The sequence below is a fragment of the Uloborus diversus genome, chromosome 9, assembly GCF_026930045.1.
Source record: "Uloborus diversus isolate 005 chromosome 9, Udiv.v.3.1, whole genome shotgun sequence".
Classification (NCBI taxonomy): domain Eukaryota; kingdom Metazoa; phylum Arthropoda; class Arachnida; order Araneae; family Uloboridae; genus Uloborus; species Uloborus diversus.
In genome coordinates this window covers 127,090,016-127,104,881 of record NC_072739.1, presented here as the reverse complement: position 1 = coordinate 127,104,881, position 14,866 = coordinate 127,090,016, and the positions used below count along the sequence as shown (strand labels likewise).

General features: G+C 32.8%; 1 protein-coding gene across 1 annotated transcript in view; it reads right to left on the bottom strand.

The window, feature by feature from the left end:
- Nucleotides 1-1,794: 1,794 nt before the first annotated feature.
- LOC129230479 (chromodomain-helicase-DNA-binding protein 7-like) overlaps nt 1,795-14,866 on the bottom strand; it is a 171,608-nt gene continuing 158,536 nt past the window's right edge. Inside the window, 1 exon segment of the mRNA XM_054864881.1 lies at nt 1,795-7,772. Within this exon segment, the coding sequence (XP_054720856.1) occupies nt 6,630-7,772 (1,143 nt within the window). The 3' untranslated portion in view covers nt 1,795-6,629.

Below are 14,866 nucleotides of genomic sequence, written 5' to 3'. Positions count from 1 at the left end.
TGAATGCACTTTGAAATGATTCTTAGCAAATCTTTCTATCTATATTTGGTGCTGAGTTATTGTCCGTTTTATGTTCAAGCATCCATGAAAAACGAACTGATGTGTGCATCACATGACTTCCTTTTACTTCAATTTAATGTCATTTCCCCATTATTGGCAATTTTAATGTGATTCAATTATTTACTCTCTAAATATCACCAATAGTGGCCAAACTGAAACAAAATTAAAAAAATTTTAAAAAAAAAATCTCCAAATTTGTCGCCAAGTTGGCGACAAAACTTGGCGACTAAAAGACTGGTGATATATCACCAAGTGTCTGACAAATTTTAACACAACTTGAGTTTACATCAAAATTAACAATGATTTCCCCCAAAAAGGGGCGAAAGACCCCCTTAGGAACATCCGAATGCAACCAAAATTGAAGGTGCACAACTAAACCCCACTAGGAGTCCACGTACCAAATTTCTACTTTCTAGGACATCCCGTTTTTGAGTTATGCGAGATACATACACACATACGCACGTACATACGGACGTCACGAGAAAATTCGTTGTAATTAACTCGGGGGTCGTCAAAATGGATATTTCTGGTGTCTGTACGTTTCTAGGCATATATCCACGTCTGGTCGAGTCGAAAAAAACTCAACATTCATTCGGGAATGAGAAAAATGGAAATTAAGGCCGATTTTTGAGTGAAACTTTTTTCGCGAATACAATACCTCCTTTTTTGTAAAAGGAAGTAAAAAGAGGGTTTTTCTAAAAATCAAAGTCTCATAAATAAAAAAATAAAAGAGATAAAAATCTAAAAATTTGGACTTTTTATAACCTTGAAGGGTACAATCGATAAGCCAAATTTCAAAGAAATACAAAAACATGTTAAAAAAACTTTGGATCACTTGACATGGAATAATCCTAAAACTTCTTTTCCCCCATGTATTTTATGCTATGCCAATAGCTGCAGGGTCTGAGGAAAGAAGCATCCATAAACTTAAAACAAATTATTAGTAAATAACGTGAATGAAGAAAGGAAAACTAATACTGTCTAGTCACATTTGTCACAGTGGCAAGCAGCCAGTTAGGACAATTCTATCTAAAGGAAAAGGAAAAGAAGGAAAAAAATAATGCAAGTGTTACGTTCATTTTAATGTGACTCTGCTTAATTTGGAGGTCAATACACATTGTCTTTAATGCAAACTGGTATCCCTGTAACTGCGTGTTTCCACATGTTAGCCAGTTTGCCTTTCATTCTGCCGGTGGTCAAACCATAATCTTCGTGATGCCAGCGAAGATTATAGTCAAACAGCTTAGGTTTATGACCAAGTCGAATGAACTGATGAAGTGAATCAGTGGTCAGAAAAAAACATTTCTTTTTTCTTTGTGGTTAACTACACCAACAGCTGACAAATTTTGCCAATGCTTCGGCAAATTTGAAGGCAGTATTGCTTTTTTTTGCTTTCTAACTTATTCTTTTTGATGATGTCTAACATCCCTTCTCATTACAAGTAATGTAGGTAAAAATGTGCGCATGTTCATATTGTATCATACAGTTCATTTCAAAATATTATTCCGTAAATTCAGAATCCCCCCCCCCCAAAAAAAAAATATAATCTATTTAGGACATCTCCATACCAGAATAATGAGCTGCAAGGAAAAAATAAAAGGCTTGCAAAAAAACTCATGGTCATATTTAACAAATAAAATTATTCATTGTTTACCACACTGTTGTAAGTATTTGAAGCAATTGCATAAAGTTTAACTCTTAAAATATTACTTCAAATTTATAGCAATAATTTATTTTGAGTTTACAAAATGTACAGAGTCAGACTAAAAGAAAACATGATAAAAAACATAATGTTCAATGTGTGAAAAGAAACAAACAATCACGTGTTGACTGAAAAATTGTTGCTTTGAAATTTTTAGTACGATTTCTTTCATTCAAGCATCATACAAAACAAAAGAAAGACACCAGAACAAGTTAAATTAAGTATTTAATACACTCGTACAAACATTGTGTAGTCAAGCAATGCAATGACACAGTCCGATTCCTCTCTTGTTGCTCTACTATAACAAGTAAATATTGCTACAGGAGCTTTGTAAAGGCTGCTAGGAAATATTGACCAGGAATCTTGCACTACTGTGCCACAGACACCATCGGCATTTACATGGTGTCTCTAACTTCAGGGACAACCACAACATATCAATATTCTCATTTGCCACAATCATTTGTTTTGCTGGAATTAGCTATTGTCATTGAAGAAAATTTAATTTTTATCAATGCATTGTAATGATCTAACACAATTTATTAAAAAAAGTGTGCGTAAAAGTAACATTAAAAGAGAGTTTTTCATAAAATACATTTAGTAAGAGCCAAATTTTGTTTTTAGTATGTTGTTTCTAATGAATGATTAATATTCTTTAATAAGTCAACTGCTTCAACAAAACGTTTGCCACGTAAACATAGGCGGCTGGTGCACGAAAAAAGTGAGAAGTCAAAAAAGCAAACAAAATTTTGCAAGTTTTTAAATTTTTGATAAACATATGCATACCTGGAATGTTTGAATAATAACACACCACTTCATACTCAGGAAGTTTTTTAGCTTTAGTATGTGCAAGGGCAATTGTGATTCTAGTTCAAAAAGCAGGAAACTTGTCATTGTAAAAAGTTAAAATCATTCCACTAACTTAGTTCTATCTTCGTACAGAGGTTTGGCAAGACCTCTTTTGGAGCATGCTGTTCAGCTTTGATCTCCTTCTCCTCCGAAATATTTTAACTTTGGAAAGGGCTACTAGATCAGAAAATGAACTTTTGTAAATATACGGAATAATTTATGGGAAGCAGAGCTGTTACTTGTCATGGGAGTGAAAAGTTTTAAGAGAGCTTTTGAGCCTTGATCTCTATGAGCATTGATAAACTGATTTATATCAGGCTAGCTGAACTCAGAGCCTGCTGGCCATTATTTTTAAATCGGTATTAGTGATATAGATCAAAATTATTGATTTTTTTTTTTTTGATCTACTAAAAATACAGGAGAAACAATATCTCCCTGTATCTCAATAAGGTTAGGACCATTTAACGAATTGTCCTGAAATTTGGCACAATATTAGTTAGGAGAATTTTTCCTGAAATGTCCACTGTAATTTTGAGCATTTTTTTACAATTCGGAATATGAAGCCAAAAGTATGCTTATCTAATTTAAATTTTGATATGATACAAAATCTTGGATTTTTATGCATAATATGAAACTTGTTGGAAGCTTCTAAATATTTTAAGACAGGACTAACAATTGTAATTTTAGCACACATTGAAGGATTCCCCGGTATTTCAAATGATTGCCAACTGCTTTTCTGCTTAGCTTTCAAAAGATTTACAGTTGTTTTATGGGTGCATGCAGCACCATCAATTCCTAGGGACTTTCAAATAACACCCCCAAAGGAATAAAGTTTCGGTTCAGTGCGATCACATTCTAAGGGATTTGTCGGCTATTGTGCACTTCATGTAGCTCCATTTCTTTTTACCTGGAGCTCAATAAACAATAAGTTCCTTCCATTAGTTTATCTACATTTCCCATAAAACAATTGGTAGAAGAGAAAGTAAAGCTGCACTATTACTCCCTTTAGTGCAACTTTCTTGAAAGGAAAGTTAAATTCCAAAGATAAATGGTAAGGACAGACTAATCAAGTAATTCAAATAAGACATTTAAGTTAGGAATTTTGTTGACCACTAATTCCCATCATTACAAAATCATACTACTTTTGAACTTTGATTCAAATGTACATCTAATGCAACAATTAGCACAATACCAGACTAAATTTATACCTTTTTTATATTTAATATTTCTTTCCCTTTAATATATCTTATTCCTGCATAAATTTGGCACCATCTAAAATTTCTTTATAGAATAGCTCCAAAATGGTGATGAAATCATAATGTTGCTATGTGGCAAATGAGAATATTTTAAACCTTCTGGTTGGCCTGCCATTTTTGCATTTTACATTTTATAAGAGTCCTATATAACAAATCTATTAAAATGCTGGGAATGACAGTCCTTGTCCCAATCCTAATGGCTAACACTAAAGCTGTCCAAAGATATCTACAATGTTACAGTTGAAGAAAAAAAAAAGCTTGATTTTCATTTAAATATATCATTAATTGAGGAAAAGATGATCTTCTCATTTCTATATGTGTCAGAATCATTCAATTTAAATTGAAATTTATATAATTGAAATATAAAAAGCAATGATGATTTATATTATCTTCCATATTAATTGTTAAAAATGATTTCAGAGATAGAAATTGACAAATTTGGACAGCCTGGGTGCCAACCAACAATATAGAGTACGAGCTCTGCCATCAAAAAATGTGTTCAAGGCACTGCTGAGGAGGAAGATCCTACATTTTCTTTCATTTTTTAATCATATATTCAAATCTGAAAGACTGGAAGAGCTTTTTTGAAACAATTTCATTACCAGAGCTGACTTAATTTTCCCATGGATTGGATGTGCCCACAACCAGGGCCCACATTACACCATCATCAACCCCAGTTCGAAGAGTGGATTTTTTCTCCCCAGCGATTTCAAAGTATTCAAAAAGATATCAGATCATCTTCAAAGTGTTTTTTCACAAACCTGAGGTAATTTCTTATATATTTAAATGCAATCATCAACATTTCAGGGGAAAATATTTAAAAGCTTTAAAAACTATTTTTGGAAATGAATTAAAAATTTGATAGAAAATAAAAGTATCAGAGCACAGATGTTTTATACATAGTGGTTCATATACAACATGACGAAATAATTTTATCTATTCGCTCCTGCGTACTTGAGATAGCAACAAGGTTTTCAATGTAAAATTTCTGCTTGAAAACAAATGAAACATGGAACAGTTAAACATTTGGGAGCGGGACACAAAACAACACATCACAAAAACTTCATCTGTATTGATCAGAACAGCACAGTCCTAGATATAGACATCACAATTATGCAATCGGCTAGAAGCAGAAAATGTCTCTTGAACATCTAAAAATGCCTCCAATATAACTTTTTGATCAATGTTTTAATCTTGTTTTATAATAGACAACAACTCCACTACCAGAATCAACTTTTCTGTTGCCATCATGTTGTTTTAGGTTTCTGTTTGTGGCGGATTTATTCATTTTTGCACCCACAGAAACATGCACTGAAAAAACTTTCTGCCTGATATTAATTAATGAAGGAAAAAAAACACGTCATTGACAATTAAAATTTTTTTTTTTTTACTTTCTTAAAACACAATATTTACGACTGTTGATTTCAGGGTATATGTGTGTCATATAATTCATCTTCTATCATTAATATTGCACAAATTAAACTTTCATTGATCAAAATGCATACATAAGTAAACATGCGCAAATATGAAATAAATCAAGAACTTTTAAATCTAACATTTTACTGAAACTTTAATTTGACAATAAGAAATAACTTGCTAGAAAAATAATTTCAACAGATCCAAGTAATTTAGCAAAATTTTAACTTGAAAAGAACAGATCTATAAAAAAAAAATATGTGTAAATAAATAAATAAATATATAAAAGCTCATAAAATTAAAACTTTTTTATTTGTAATTTCATTAATTGATTTTAAGACCTCGTCTTGAAATTAAAATCTAATTATCGGCTATCATGAAAATGATAAAAAATGATAACTGCCTTTCAGAAGTCAAAATTTCACACAACCTAATATGACTTAGTAACTGCTACTTTCTTAAAGGCAGAATCAACCCAATATTTACAAATTGATAATCACAGTCTTTTATCTATTAAAATTAAACAATATTTAAAAAAAGAATAAATAAATAAAATAAAAACATCCGCCACTCCACAAATGACAGCAAAGCAGTTAAGACAACCTACTACACTATAAACTTTGAATGTCACGGCAGGAAAAAAGAATTGCCTGAGTTCTGTTTCATCTTTGTCAAAAAACATGGAGATGATAATGATGTAATTCTTGGTTCTACATCCCTCCTGTAATAAAATAAATAAGCTGCCCCTCTGAAAATAGTTGGTATGTACACAAGGCTTGCATTACTAAAACTGCAAAATGTCACTGCTTTTTAAGTTCTAAATTACCAGCCATAAATGTTACACACTAATGACCTCTATAAAGTTAAGTACAGATGAACACCATGTCATGTAGGAATGTTGATTTCTACTAAAAGCAGCAATATTTGTAACACTCGGAAAATAAAAAAAAATAAAAATTTGCATAAGGATGTTTTTTTGTTTCACACAGAAAGCTGTAAAAAGACTTTGCCATAAAAATTACATGCTATAATTATGAAAGCCAATGGTTTAAAAAAAAGTGAAGTGGAACACGTAATACAAACACACGGGATTAACAAACAAAGACAACAGAACACAAGTGCATTTCGACTCTTTTTAGGGTCAAGAGAGAAATGTTTCAAATAAATAAAATTAACCTTTTTACACAAGCTGCATTGCAAACTAATTTCTTACAAACCTAAGATTATTAGTCTTTTCTCATTCATTCCTAACCACAATCATAATCACAATGGAAAGAAATATTAAAAAATAATAAATATACAGCTGCATCACAGTGCCTCATAAGTCTTCTCACAGTTTTTCACTAGCACTAAGAATGTTTGCTTTCAGTGTCTGTACTATCTGAGGTAGGATCATCGTGCGCTCCTCTAGTTTTATTTTCTAAACTACAATTTTCAACAGAAGTCTTTGCTAAACACACACTTTCAGAGTCACTGTTTGTAGTCTTTGAAGAGGATGTCTGTACAACTGCAGCAGGACTACGCCCAACGTCCCTAAATGTCTCCCTATCACTATCGTCTTTGTCCGGATTGTCATACACTTCCATTTTATCGTCCAGGTCATCGTCGTCATCATCATGGTTTCCCATCAGGGACTTCAAACTCTCGTCATCTGTCTCTTGCCCATCATTGTAATGGCTCTGGGCTGCAGGCAACTTTGCAGAAGAGGTATGGGTTTTGGACACTGGAGGAACCATTGCAGAAGAGGTGAGGATGCTCTGGACTGAAGGTGAAGTGACGGTGGCCATTGGCGAGCTGAGAGTTGTGCCGAGCGAACTCGTAGTGAAGAGAGGATTGCTACCTAGTCCGAGTCCGTTCACCAACCCACTTTGGGTGAAAGACCCGAAAGAGGCAGGCAAGTTGGGTGGAATAGTAAAACTTCCCAATCCAAGAGGATTGTAAAGAAGCCCAGGGGGATATAAGAATGGCAGTGAAGATGATGGCAGAGAAGAGCTCGTGGATGTCGCAGGTGCATTTTTCCGAGACGAACCACTAGATTCTTTGTCACTTCTGCCTTTATCAGAGTCTTTTGAATGATCTTTGGCCGAAGACGAAGGTAAATTAGGTGTTCCAAGAGGAGATGAGCCTTGCAACCCAGGAAAATTAAATCCAGGGAAACCGAACAGCGGATTGGTTAGTCCCATGCCAGCAAGACCACCGAAAGGCAAGAAAATTGGAGGATTTGTAGTAGAGGTAGATGTAGCTGAAGTTGTTGTAGTTGCTGCACTTGATTTTGTAGGGTCCATAAAAAACTTCATGTTAGGAAATCCAGAAAGCATTCCTGTGTTCGCAAAATTTAGTGGATTCAACCCAGTAGTAGAAGGAAAAGACATAGTTGTAACAGGCGGAACAAGATTTTGATGAGCACTAGCCAAAAGAGAAGCAGCAGTCCTACGCCCTCTCTTCTCTGAAGGAGTAACTATCCTCTTATTCATATTATTCGGTAGATTACCCTGTAAAAAACAAACTGTTAGTTCCCCAATTCTCAGAAAATTATGAATATAAATAATATATTCAAACATTATGGTTTTCTTTAAATATTTGTGGATTCGCAGAGAAAATCATAAGCAAAACATACAACTTAATACCCAGTAGTTAAAAAAAGTTAATCATCCAGCAAACTAAACTTTATTATTTTATTTTTACTTATTATTTTCTTCCTAGTCATTTAATAAAATGTTCTTACAGAAAATAAATTTGAGAACAATCAATCCTCTACTCCTTTAAAAAAAAAGGGGTTCCTTCAGAGAGGTAATTGCTCAGTGAAGTATCAAAGTTGAATTGCATACACAACTAATTTTTTCAAGACATTATAAGTAAAAAGATACTAAAAAGAAAGTTGGTGCTTTTATTTTTTAAATACTGCCTATATGAATGCACACGTTATTTTTAAAGAAAAACAGACCATTTTTAATGAACGATGACATTTCAGACTTTTTTCTTCCCATTTTCCCAATCTTAAGTAGTTACTCTCAGCTCATAGGGCTTGTTAATGTCTGACTGACATTGCAATGCTAAAACAAATCTAATACAACAGAGAGAAAAATCTAAAATTTCTTTATGTGGTAGAACATACTTTTCATAGTAAGGATTGAAAATAAATAAATTTACTTTCTTAAATACATAAAGAAAGTAACCATGCCAAGTTCAATAAAATTCGAGACTGTGGGTGCTAACTCACATTGTTTGATTGACTTTTGCATTTTTTATAAAATAAATTAAAAGAATAAAAATATTATTGAAATGATGAATAAAATAAGCAGATATAAGGTAGCATATAATAAAAAACCAACGCAATATTAAAAATAATTGAAGTACTTGCATGATGTAAAAAGATTGAAATCTCAAACGAGGCATGCAAATTTCGGCGCAGCACGTGTTTGACGTCCTTGGCATGATTCCAAAACATACATTTTTGGCAAATATCGCGGAGGATGAAGAATCGAGGGGGAAAAATAGAAAGAATAAGAATTCGAGGGCCGAAAATTTAAAAAAAAAAACAGTATTTTTTTCCCCCCAATTTGAGAAAAATAAGGCTTGAAAGAGGCGAGGAAAAGGAGAAAAAGTTTTAAAAGTCAACAAAAAAGCAGGAATTCTGGCAAAAGCCGGAAAAATCTCATCCCTGGAGTGTTAAAAGTTTTTTTAAGTAGCTTATTTTCACAGTATCTCTTCATGGAACTTATTTTCAAGGGGGAGGGGGGTCAACTTTTAAAGATAATACCTTCTATACTATCCAAACTGACATATTGGAGTTCATTTGTTTCAATAGCTGCTCGGTATGAACATCCATTCCTTTTTGCTGAACAAAGACATCAGACAGGCATTTTTAATTCTGAATTAAAGTGCCCAAAGGCAATTTATTTCAACTTCTCATTTGAAACCAATATGCACTTTGACTAATACTTAAAAAGGGCAAATATGAAGAAAAATTTCGGCAGCCTTGAAAAGTTTGATTGGTCTTTTTTGGGTCCCTTTGAGAACTGTTAATATTACAGTAAAACTCCTCTAATACGGACACTAACGGGACAAATGTTTTTTATCCCCAAGAGTGTTGTGTCCACAGGACAAGGATTTAATAATGTTATTTGCCTTGGAATCGGGGAATTAAAAATTGTCCGCATAAGAAGGGTATCCGCATTCGAGGGTTGTCTGTTGGGAGGGGTTTTACTGTAGATTGATGGGGAGAAAATTTATACCTTGAAAAACTGGTTGTTAATACAGGTGGTAAATAAAAAGTTTCAATAGAATAATGTTTTGTAAACTGGTTTTAGAAAAAGTGAATATTAGATATTTCAAAAGTAAAATTTATAATACAGATTCTTAGAAAAGGTAGTTCAGTGATAGGGAGGTGGGGGGTTCCTTGGTTTTTACATTATTGCAATCCTAGTACAGAAATTTAACATGCAATGACTGTTTTGATCAAAAAAAAAAAAACTTCAGAAGGTAATTCTCCCTGCACTAGTAAGGCAGTAAATATTACATGAGCACTTCTTTAAAACGTACACTAAAACTTTAAACCAACATTTCATTACTTTATGTGCTAACTTCAAAATGTGAGCTTTAAAATGTCAAGGAACTATTTTTTAAATTTCTGATACAAATTATTATAAAACAAATAAATACATTTGTACTATAAACCAAACCCAACATTTCAATTTTTTTCTTAGTTCGAATATAAATATATTTCACCAAAATTTTGCACAATTTATCATTGTAATATGGCATGAAATACGAGGGTAAGATCGACAAAAATTTAAACTTTATTTTGTTCCATAGGTTTCCAAAACATCGCAGTATCTATAGTTTCACCCTTCTGAAATTAGTATGTACTTGATTCAAATTAAACCAAAAAACAGCAAAAACTAGGCTGACTGTAATGTAAAAGCATTAACTTCTCATAGCAACAAGGTAAATTAACCACTTAAAATGACTGAACTGCAAAAAAGTAAAACTAAAAACACTATAGTCAGAACAAACAACGTAAGTAGAAGCACAAATTTGTAAATTACCGCAGACACGTGTTTCGGCGTTACAGGGAACGCCTTTTTCAATGCAAAAAATAATGAGCATATGGATGAAAAGACATCCGACAAAAGACTTTTGTCGGATGTCTTTTCATCCATATGCTCATTATTTTTTGCATTGAAAAAGGCGTTCCCTGTAACGCCGAAACACGTGTCTGCGGTAATTTACAAATTTGTGCTTCTACTTACGTTGTTTGTTTTGACTTTACTATTCAGCACATTGGTATTTATTTATCTTAAAAACACTATGTTAAAAAAGCACAAGATTTAACACCCATAAACTGAAATCTTTTTTAAGCATTGAAAAACACTTTCCTTACACCACCAAAACACTTTTAACAAATTTGTGCTTTTTTAACACTGTGTTTTTATTTTTACAAATGATTAACTTTAAAAAAATCTATATATTCAGGCAATTCATGCAAAACAATGTCATTCATAGAAATTACAATACTTCAGGACTGGCTACGATTTGCAACACTTTCACAAAAATGGCAAATATTGAAAACAATATGCTAACAAATGCACCTTTCCATCTACCTTCAAGTAACTTACAAATTTAAATTTTTAACTTTGTTACAAAAATATTATTTTTTGTTTCAAAAATCATTTTATTCCAGGGGGGCAACCCCCCCCCCTGGCTTTTTTTAAACCCTCAGAGGGGAGGTCTAATGAAATTTTTTTCAACTATAAATAGACAAAAGCTCTAGCAACTAGTTTTACTTTTTTTCTTGGAATCTCCCCTCCTTAATTTTGAACTTCAGCTATTAATCTGTGCATGCACCAAGATAAATGAAACTATTCTGAAACTTTTTGTCAAGATGGTAAATGATGTTTAACTAAACAAATTTTTTGTAGCTTTATAACACCTTAAAAATGTGTGCGGACGTTTCCCTAATTTTTGCTGTTACTTCTATACCTAAGTATAAACATCAATAGAGTAGCCATTAGGGATGTGTTGTTCATGAACGAATGAGTCAAAAAGAACGAATCTTTAAAATGAACAGATCCATTCGTTCACCTAAAAAAGGAATGACCATTCTCTCGAATGGTGCGAAGTTTGGAACATTGCATTAATGTACTTGTGATAAAATTGCTTTTTTTTTTGAATTATATTCAACTTCAAATTTTTTTCTTTTAATCAATTTCAAATTTCCTTTCTCTCAGTGCAGTACAATAAATTTCGAACCTTGTTACTTTCTGCTTTATTTATCATTTTTCTTTAACCGTTGCAGTTCATTTGTCTCAAAGCCCATGGGTGCCAGTCCTACGTCATAGTATAAAAGCCCAAATTTTTTTCCGTAAGAACATCACGGCAGGTAAGAAAGGTTTGCCATTATTTAAGCTGAGTTGCACTGGCTTTGGCAGGAAACAGCTAGCAAAGGTGCAAAAAATTGCTGCAAAAACTAAATATCATAGATTCATTCCATGTTACTTGACCTAGTAGCCCCCATCAACGATACCCGATTTGGAGTACGTATTTGACAGGTGCATACATGCATTTGAAACTAACCTATGCAAATTTTCAGCTTCCAAGACACAAATCATAAGGGTCTAGCCACCAATATATTTGTTGTTACCTTTTTTTCGTCATACATGGTCTATATGTATGCATACAGTGCTGTTGCTGTAAAAAATATATATGAAGGAATGCACCTCTTTCTTTTGGGTAAATGTCATGGTTGACAGATGTTTGTTTTGGGATCAAAAAAGGTCAGCTTCGACAACTTACGCCAGTTTTTATTTAAAAAGCAGAAGTTTTATGATTATAATACTTTTGTTAAATTTATGAATATTTAACGTAACAGTTTTAATAAACATTTCTTCATTCTTGTGTTTTATTTTGTAGAATGTTTCATACATTTTTTAAAAATAGTTATCTTTTTTCATTTATTTCATGATTTATGTTTTTTTAAATGTTACCTATAAGGAACACATTCAAATTTTTTAAAAATTTTATTTATGTCATAAGCCATACTACCCTTGGAGATATAATATTTCTATTTAGAATTAGTGCACTATTTCATGTAAGTTCAATTTTGCAAATTTTCTGACGTCACAGAAAGTTTGTTTTTTTATATCGTAAAATTTAATAACTTAATTTTGTGACGTGTTAAAACGGTACATATGACTTCTGGAATGTAAAATATATTTTACCATTTGGCATCTGTGTATCTAACAAAATGAACTACACAAAAATTGCTTTATACATCTAAACCCGAATCAAGTTTTTTTATTCATTTTTCATAGGCATATTTTCTTACTTTTAGATTATTTTAGTTATTTTTCCTTCAAAGAATATTACTGATTTAATGAATCATTTCAAATCTACCTGAGTATGTCGTAGAGATCATTAAAATTTTTATCAGATTTCTCTTATAGCCATTTTTTTAATCCTCTTAATGATATATTTCTGCCCCACCTTGTTACTTGGATACACCTAGCCTTTCATACTATTTCAGGCATTAGTTATTTAACCTAAATGAGCAACAATAACATGAAATGTGTTAAGACTGCTAGTTTGCTAGGAAACATTTAAATGATACATAGTTTAGTTCATTTAATAACACTGAAAACACGTCACCGACAATACGAATGCTTCTCCGTTTAAAATTAGGTTACTAATCCTGTTTTTAAGATTTGAGTTTTTGAAAACTTTTAAGGCATATCCCACACCGCTGCAATTTTCTCCAACTACACAACAGAAAGCTTAAAATTGAACTTTCAAGACTTCAATTTCGAAAAATTTACAGAAGAGAGCTCCTGAATCCCAACAGCCTTAAATCACTTAAAGATGGGCTAAACTAGTATTTTTAATGCTTCTGCTATGAAAAAAATTTTGAGAAGAGCCCCTGAATCCAACCCCTAAGTTTAAATTTGCTTTTTTAACACTCCATTTTCATAATTTTTTATAGAGACTTACTTTTACTTCATTAAAAACAGTCTAAAAGTTTTAAGACACCAAAGATATAAAAGCATTTTATGGCTAAGACACACTAAATCACCCCCTCTCCCCTTTAAGTCCAAACCAAAAGATTTCCTAAAGCAGCGTTCTTTACACACTTCAGCTTTGGAAGTATTTTCAGGGGACATATACCCAATCCCTAACTTCACTTTGTACCCTCTTACAATCTCTAACATACAACCAATCCCTTAAGACAGGGGTTCCTAACCTGTGGGTCACAAAGCATTTCTTAGGGGGTTGTGACATTATCCCTAAAAAAACATCATTGCATAGTTCCAAAATTAATATACACAGGGAAAAAATAGCATCATTTTGGAGTAGCACCAATAGTTGAGCGCAGTGACGAATCCATTACAGCAACTGTAGGGCTGCATCTCCCCCCCCCCCTCCATACATACTAGAGTAGCTAATCGCCAACGTCCTCTAAAATTATGTTGAGTTTTGGTTTATGGACTTCAATATCTATGAATTTCCACGAAAGAGTGCCGAATTTTTCTCCCTATAACATCATCTTAAATTGTCTAGAATTTCGTTTTTTGAACTTCAATACCGCGTAATTTCTTTGAGAGATTTTCTTCACAACCCTTATCTTGAAAAATGTTCTCTATTAATTGCGTTTTTAGGACTTAATTTTGGAAATATTCCGGAGAAGAACCTCAAACCCCATGCTGTCCTCTAACTTCATCAAAAATAACCAAGAAAAGGGTTTTTTAGATTTTTATTTTGAAAAGAATTCCAGGGTAGTGCCTACTGCCCCCTTCACATCATTAAAAATTGAATCAATTTTCGCTTTTAGGCCTTAAATTTCCAAAAGAATCCTGGTGAGGGTCTCCGAACATTTCTTTTTGTTATCAAAGATAACCTACTATTATGTTTTCTGGACTTAAATTTCGAAAAATTTCCACGGGAGTACCTCAAATCCCTTTTCTCTCGATATCATCAAAACTCTTCTAAAATTTTGTTTTTGGAACTTCAATTCTGAAAAAACTGCATAGAGACGCTCCAAATCTAATCCTTCTTCCTAATGTTTGCAAAAATGGCCTGTAATTGGGTTTTAAGGACCTCAAATTCAAAAATTTTCCGAGAAAGGTAGCTGAAACAGTCTACAACGCTTTTCTAGGGTCATTTGATTTTTATTTTTGAAAAATTAGAGAATTCTACTCCCCTCTCCAATGGTGAAAAATTATCTAAAACTTCATCTTTAGGATTTCAATTTCAAGAAATTTCAGAGGCAGAGTCTTCGAGCTTGAACCATTCATTAAAATCTCTGAACCTCTCCTCCTCCTACTAACATCACCAAATTTCGTGTAAACTGCAATATTAGAACTTCAATTTCGAACGTTTTCCGAGGTAAGACCTTTGCATATGCTACAATTATGACTATAGGTACATATTGTTAATTCTCTTTTTCCGCTTTTATAACTTTTTTTAATTTGATTGCTCATATGCTAGTAATGACTCCCCACCCCTCCAAGCAAAATTCTAGACTCTCTTTCCCACTTTCTTGCTATATATACATTAAAGTATTGAGTGACTATCAAACACCCTCCACACAAGT